At 40.7% G+C, this 7,873-nt stretch overlaps 1 protein-coding gene across 1 annotated transcript; it reads right to left on the minus strand.

The window, feature by feature from the left end:
- Positions 1-1,272: 1,272 nt before the first annotated feature.
- tbx16 (T-box transcription factor 16) lies at positions 1,273-3,969 on the minus strand. Its single transcript, XM_058389412.1, has 8 exons — positions 3,767-3,969; positions 3,553-3,655; positions 2,892-3,056; positions 2,552-2,698; positions 2,391-2,461; positions 2,209-2,297; positions 1,872-2,082; positions 1,273-1,757 (listed from the first exon to the last, which is right to left on the minus strand). The coding sequence occupies exons 1-8, from the start codon at positions 3,967-3,969 to the stop codon at positions 1,322-1,324; spliced, it is 1,425 nt and encodes a 474-aa protein (XP_058245395.1). The 3' UTR covers positions 1,273-1,321.
- Between the last annotated feature and the right edge of the window lie 3,904 nt (positions 3,970-7,873).

A 7,873-nucleotide genomic window follows, 5' to 3' on the forward strand; every position in this document is an offset into this window, starting at 1 on the left:
TAGAATTATGGAAATGAAACTCTCAGTGGCCAGTCTGATAACGATTGCACTTATATTGTCTCAATTAATGGACAGTGAACAGGCCAGTCTTGACACACGTGAGATTGTCTGTTTCACTCACACACACACACACACACACACCCTCCCCCTTTACGGCAGTGATTAGCACCTGAGATCAGGGACGGTGGAGCCATCAGTGTCTGCTCTTTTGAGATGTGAAACGAGCCAGCCATCCCCCATTTTCACGCTGCTTTAGGAGTCTTTCAATGTCACAGAAAAGCTCTCAGTATGAATGCGTGCACAGAAAGAGTTGTGGAGTTGGGTGGGCGTCTCATTAGTGTCAACAAAAGGAGGAGAAAATGAGGAAAAACAAACAAAAAATGAGCAACACCGCAGGGAAACGGGGGGGGGGAGTGTATATTTGGACAAAAAGTAAACACTTTTTAATCTTTTAGTTGTTGTCTAATCTGATGTTGCATCAGATTCTTTATTAGTTTGAGATTTGGACTTACCACAAGTGAGTGAATTCTTCTGCAATGTCCATATTGTGTGACTAAATAATAATTAAATTAGCGTGTGCCGTGTCCGATTCGTGCGAACAATTCTTCCAAACGTCTAGCAAGACCGAATCTTTCTAATAAAGCAGAAACCGAGTTCCTGATGCATCAGATCTTAGATCAGAGTCGGTAGTTAAGGATATAACACAGACCTTCTAATTACTCTCATCAGCTCTACCTGCTGACTCGCCTGTCTACTCCACTTCCCCCCTTAAAATAGGGCAAACTCTTTACATTTACATTAACGAGCGCGCGGATTTCTCCGTGCAGACAAGAAACCACAGCGTTTGACGGTTTACATAATATTTACTTTTTTCCACACAGATTTCTGTAGTACAATTTTCAGCAAACACCTTTTTTTTTTTTTTGTTTGTTTTTTTTGTTTTGTTTTTACAAAAATAATATTAAGCAGCAGTGAAACCATTCACTGAATAAATAAACACACCCATTTTTCATCTTTTTCCAAAAGAAAAGAAAAGAAAAGTCAGTCCTTTTTTCAAGCAAGCAGCTAATACTTCTGAAACAGGAAGCTAACATCACACTAGCTAAACATGCATCTCTTTTGGATCATTTCACCATCATGCAGTCGGCGCTAGTTTTGTGAATCAGTCGAAGTGAACAATAAGATCTTCAAGAAAATCGCTTCCGAGTTTGACTAATCTTAGTCTCTCTCTGTACTTCTTGTGCACTTTTCTGATTTCCGCTTTTGCCTCCAACGAGCCTGAGCAAGCCTTGAGTCCACACATTTTGTCCTGCTTCTCTGATCACCAGCAGGAGTATGAGAAGAGCGGGTACTGGCTCCAGTCGGCCATGTTGGCATGGTGGTAGCCATGATGGACAGCTTGGGTCCCGTAGTCCGCTGCTAAGTGATGATGATGATGAGGGTGGGATGGATATTGGGCTGAGCTTGTCCCACTCCACTGGGTCAGGGGCTGATCGGCGCTGTAGGGTGCATAGAGTGCATGATGTCCCAGCATGCCTGGCTTTGCCTGTGCCACAGCTACGTTCAGCACCCCAGCATAGTCCTGCACACCAGCTGTGGCAGGGGGAGGACACTGGGGGACAACCAGATCGGTCACTTTGCTGTCCTGATCAGGGACAGTGGCGATGTCAGGCACTCGAGATTCGAAGCTGGAGCGTCCGGCGCTGCTGCTCATGCTGGAGGAGGATGGTGATGGGGACTTGTTGTAATCAGGAAATCTGAGAAAAGATCCAGAATAACATTAAAAATCTTTCATGGCACACTTTAAAAAAATCCAAAAGATCTGAAGAACCTTGCAACAGTGCCTTAATAAATGAATGATCAATAGGTACCTGTAAGGTTGGTATGTGCTGTGTCCTGGCACAAGCTGTTCAGAGCTGTACACATCTCGAGCATTAGAGCCCAGAGGGGAGTCTCTTCCCAGGCTGTGACTGTTTTCCCGATCAGATGCTCCTTCCCATGGTGAATTTGGCTCATCTTTAACTCCATCCTTACATCCAGCTCGTGCCTCTGCCAGTCCCTCATAGGAAGAGCGGCGCAGATCTGTAAGGTGTTAAGACTTCCCTTTAGTTTCCAGAGCACTACAAGTGACAACCTACTAACAATAAACTAATACAGAATGATGCTAAATTAAATAAATCTTTAGGCATTGACAGCATCGACTCATACCTGGTGGGCTATCTTGATCGGAGTCCCTGCCCATAGAATTCAGCCTCTTAGCCAGGCGCTCAGTATCAGCTGGACCTCTGTTTGCACGTCTATGTAAGGCAAGAGGGAAAAAAAAACATTTGTTTTATTTTTTGTTCGCATGTAAAGATATCCAGTGCAATTCTGTTGCTGCAGTCGCTCACCTTTTTGAGTTCATGCCCTCATCTCGGAATCCCTTGGCAAAGGGGTTGTTGTCGATTTTCAGCTTAGTAATCTGGTAAAGGAAGCACAACAACCATGAGTCAGGTACAAAAGAGTTGTCTGCACCCATGTCTGATAATACAGTGTGTAATGAGAGACAAACCTTGGTGTTCTGGTATGCCGTGACAGCAGTGAAGGATGTCTCGGGGAAGGTGAAAGTCTGGAACACACTCCAGCGTACACTGTAGAGATCATCGGCTTGCACGATGTGGAAGCGGGGATGATAGCGATGCATTGAATGCAGGATGATCTGCACCAAAGAAGAAAAACCGCATTACTCACTGCCTAACTTTCATATGTACTCAATTACTTGGCATCGGCATCGCATGTGATTCTATAACCATGTAAAAAAGCAGATCAAATCTAATCAAAATTTCATTTAATCCATTTCTCAAAACTACAACAAAAGATCCCATGATCTCAGTTAAGAAGAAGATACTTACATGTCCATGCTGGTCAAGGGCATTGTTGGTGAGTTTGAGCTTGAGGAAGGAGACCGATTGCTTCATCCAATGGCTTCCTGGAGCTGGTGAATCTGGGTGCAGATAGGTCCTGTATGGTGGCTGTGGCTCAGCCTTTCCAGCTACCTCCCACTTATCCTTATTCCACTAGACACAAGAAGAAAAAATGTTAGTTTCACCAAAACGATCATGGTCATTCAGTTGAGGGCAAAGTTAACTGTCAAGGACAAGATTCAATGCATCACCAGTGACAGAAGGGCTAAGGGTAAGGCTAGAGGGGGAGTGTGAGTTTGGGGAGGGGGACCCCCAGTTGCTCCTGTAAAAACAGGAAGAGTTTGGGCCCTTTGAAGTGGAGTGTGAGTTGTGTAATCAGTGGTGAGAAGACTCTGGATACACAGACAAGCACCAACTGCCCCAATCACTAATTTACCGTCTCCCCATTTTTTAGCATACTGATGCCCAGTGTACCAACAAGAGACAGAACATTTCTGTAGCCAGGTAATTTATCAGTCCATCTTTTACACCTTTTTTGACATCTGTTCATCTTATAAATTGATTAAATACTAGACATATCTAAAACCAAGGAGGACCCTTGATATGAATATGGATGCATGTTCATAGAGGTTTAAGCTTCAATTCTTACCTTGTATCTGAAGCCATCTTCAGGCACGATGTCCACCAGGAGGATGTACTTTGCATAGGGCACAAGTCCCGAAATATTTATCTTACAATGGGGAAACATTCTCCTGTAATAGACACGCATACATTCTGGTCATCATTTATACACCATTTCTTCATCCATAGCTTTAAAAGGGGGCTACCCGTTAAGGTGAAATTGTCTTAGGTAAGTGTTTTACCTGCCAGGCTTAGTGATGATCATTTCTGTACCAATCTCATGGAAGGATTTCCAGAGTTCAGGGTCCTCCAGAGTTATCCTGATGTTCCCTTGGTGAAAGGAGTCTGTTGCTCCAGCCATTGCAGAAGGAGGAGGAATACTGAAGTTGTGTTTGAGGTCTGAGTGAAAGGAAAAATCCAGCATGAGATTGAGCTTCTGTAGCATTCAGTGAAGGATACTGTGTTTTTTTTTTCAATCTTCTATAGGAAGTAACACTCAACACAATGAACAGTGAACAAAACTTACCTCTAATAGCTTGCATTTCTTAAGCTTCTTCGTCTGCCACAAGATGAACCGAAATGTATGGAGTAGTCAGTGTTTTCCAGAATCGTTTTCAGTCACAGCACCAAACTCTCCATATGAAGCTTCAGTTAGATCCGTAACCACTTAAGTTAAGTCCAGAGATATGGAGAGGATGAGGGCATTCACCTTTCTGAGGAGCAAAGAGGACATCGCGGCAGATTTAAGGGGACACTGCTAGTGGGCGGAGCTTGGGCCCCTGTTCTCAGCCTTTGAAGTGGCCCAGGGATGAGTCAATGTCATGATGTGATTGGAGGATGGGTGAAATCAAAGAGACTTAGCAGAGCCTTGATAGAGTCCCAACAGGAAGGGGACCAGGCCATCTTTATGGACTGCTAAAAGACTTTTAAGCAAATATGCACAGGGCTTCCTAGAGCACAAGTCAACAATGAAATCTCGCTAATGCTGCTAGTTAAAGTGAGTGAGGACATAGAGGAGCCACGGGCTAAATGGCATATTTACACATTCACACAAACAGAATAGTGTGTACACTGGGGACATGTTTGTTAATTCACATAGACTTATCTATTCATTTTCACTGCTGCAACAGATACAAGGTCATTATATCAGGAGTGATGATAGTGAGCTTGCTTAGGGCGGAGAAACCGATGGGAACCAATATGTAATATTAGTTTTAACTTATTGTGCTCCTTTACAGTTCATTGGTTGGTTATTCATGATTCAACTATATGGAAAATGATTAATATTACACTACCAGAGTAAGGAATTTAACTATTTATGGGGGTTTAGGAAATACACATCACACTGTCATGAGTCAGTAGACACCTGAAATAATTGTTTGTTTTGTTTAGAGACATAATGTTTTCATGTCTAAAGGAAACAGATGATATGGAATTATATTTGTTTATTTCTTTCATTATTATTTTTATTTAGACCACATGAGCCATTGATTGAGAGATAGATCACATCCATTATAGAGACTGAGGGTGAGGGACATAAAGCATTAATAGAGTTGTGACAGATTTCAGACCCCCGAGGCAAACATGCAGGTGAGTTTACCTGAGGGACAGCTTGTCCTGGGTGTGTTTGGAGGAGGAGGAGGAGGAGGAGGAGGGTGTTGTGTATTGTGGATTCAGTGTGTCTAGACGTGACAATGCTTCAGTACTTAATCTCATTAGGAGCACCACCACATTCCTCATGAGGGTTTAAGTTTTCTATTCATGCAGAGAAAAAATAAAAGACAGAACCACATTGAGATGGATTTGGAGAAAGAGATAAAGAATGAGATGACGCTGAATGAAATTCAAAGAATAATTAGGGAACGGGTACAGCCACAATCGAGGGAAGAGGGTCGAGGGAGGAAATGGCAGCGAGGCAATGAAAGAATTTGACTGTATGGCCCGGTACTTCACAGACTGTTAGCACAATTGGGACTCCAGTTACAGAGAACAAACACATAAACAGTGCGAGTGGGGTTTATCAGGGGGAATAATCTTTCAGAGGGCATTACTTACTATTCATATTCATTTGCAAGCTGATGTGTGTGCTTGACCCTCTGTATTCACAAATGAGGAAATAAGCATTGGAGTCAGTCTGGAGTCTGGAGCCTCTTCAGGCTATGTTCCAAAATGTGTACTGGTGAAATTTACTGGTTGACTTTGTAAGACTACAAATCTTTCTGGGTATGATTTTACAATTCTAGCTTTGAGAAAATCTGCTCTATTGAAAAAACAACAGGTTCCTCAGGAGTTCTCAAGTGAGTTTTACTCGGAAACCATCTATGTTCTTCATAAAGTCTTTAAATGTTACACCAAACGGTTTTCCACACCAAAGAACCATTTACATCAGGGATTCTCAAATGTTTTGTAATCCCATAACCCCATAAACCTAATTACTCACATGAACATAATCCAGCTATTGGCAATTATTATGGTTATTTAAATGTGTACTTAATTTAAACTATTTAGTGATTCTAGAGAGCTTTTTATTTTACAAATTTTCACTCGGCACAAATTTCGAGATGTAGTTATTTACAAGTTGCTTTTAACTTCTAGTCAAACTGGCTAATAAATATAAAAACTCAAGAATACATGTAAGTAAGTAAGTAAAAAAATAAATAATAATAATAGGTTAACATTTAAAATAAAATAAAACTTTGATGTAAATAATAAATATATAATAAATAAAAACTGGTAAAAAAAAAAAAAAAAAGGTATAAATAAAATAAAATAAAATAAAATAACAAAAATCCCAGTCCTTCACTTTGAGAACAATGGCTCTAAATAAAACCTTAAACAAAAAAAGATTTTGATATCATGTGACTGAGTAGTAAAAATAAACCACTTAGAACAATACTGAGAATCCCTAAAATCCCATAAATCTTGTTCTAGGTAATGGATGTACGTACTGTAGATTATTAGGCAAAGATTTTGATCTTTCCACACCGAGTGCAGCTGTGGCGTGTAAAATGGTGATGGAGTGAGGTGTACATTTCAACGGCACTTACATTAGGACCATTACACACGGTGACAAGGTTGACAGATAAAGAGAGACAAGAAGAGGGGGAGAAAGCCAGCATATTTTTCCAGGTTACATGATGAGGATTGGGGAAGATGGTACAAGGTTTTAAAAAGAGTTATATATATTATCAACATTGTATATTTAAGTTAGTAGTTTCAGTTCACAATGTCATTTCAAAATCATTTATCATAGAACTCCAAACAAAAGTACATGAATTTATACAGAGTTTGTAATAAGGGTCAGAACTTACAGACATGGCATGTCACTAATCTGCTGTGTTATAAGGGTATCCTGTCTTCAGGAAAATAAATCCTCTTTAATATTCTCGAACCCAAAATCTTTCAAAGAACCTTTGAGGAACCTTTTTAACCATTTTGCTTTGACCATAGCATAACAGAGAGTTGGAGGGCCTCAGTATAAATTTAGATTAGATTTAGTGACTGCAAAACAAGTCTTCAAAAGACAAACTAATGTCTGGTATAAAGTGAATTTGAGCAGGTTACCATTTTGACAGCTTTCTGCTAGAGTTGCTTCAACGCCCTTTAGGGAATACAGCGTTATACACCTGGTTTCTTAAGTGCTCCTCTCAGTTTCAATCAATAGCGCATACAGACACTGAAGGAAGTGTATTTTTTGTGACTTTGTGAAGGTTATACAACTGAAACGAGACTAAAACTCCTCATAAAGGGAGTCGCGATTCCAACAGGATTGTGTGTTTACGAGTTGAAAGCCTGCTCTAGCTGCGAAAGTATTGAATGCAGCCCAGGGCTGAGTGGATGCATATTGGTCTTATAAGTCAAACTCATCCATACAGAGTGTCAGAGAATGGCCAAAGATCCTCTCACACCTCTATGACAGACTTCATGAAGTGGCCTCTAAAGGAAAGGAGAAAAAGAAGGTTCTTTCCCGTTTCTTTCTCTCTAATGAAGGTGTGATGGGTTTTAGTTCTTTTCACCTGAGAGAAGCTGGTAATAAGCACACGTAATGCGTTGTTGGTGTCACTCCACACTGTGGGGACACACACTTCAGTCCTGGTGTGTAGAAGTGTTGAACAATCCAGATAGATAGATAGATAGATAGATAGACAAACAGACAGATAGACAGAGACAGACAGACTAGATAGACAGACAGACAGACAGACAGATGGACTAGATAGATAGATAGATAGATAGATAGACAGACAGACAGACAGACAGACAGACAGACAGATGGACTAGATAGATAGATAGATAGATAGATAGATAGATAGATAGATAGATAGATAGATAGATAGATAGATAGACAGAGA

The sequence above is a fragment of the Hemibagrus wyckioides genome, linkage group LG05 (genome assembly GCF_019097595.1).
Source record: "Hemibagrus wyckioides isolate EC202008001 linkage group LG05, SWU_Hwy_1.0, whole genome shotgun sequence".
Taxonomy (NCBI): domain Eukaryota; kingdom Metazoa; phylum Chordata; class Actinopteri; order Siluriformes; family Bagridae; genus Hemibagrus; species Hemibagrus wyckioides.

Coding starts and splice junctions, on each gene's coding strand:
- tbx16 (XM_058389412.1), bottom strand. CDS start 3,969: ATGCTACAGAAGCTCAATCTCATGCTGGATTTTTCCTTTCACTCAGAC. Junction 3,656..3,766: donor ATCATCACTAAGCCTGGCAG/GTAAAACACTTA, acceptor TGTCTATTACAG/GAGAATGTTTCCCCATTGTA. Junction 2,083..2,208: donor CGATCAAGATAGCCCACCAG/GTATGAGTCGAT, acceptor AACACCTTACAG/ATCTGCGCCGCTCTTCCTAT.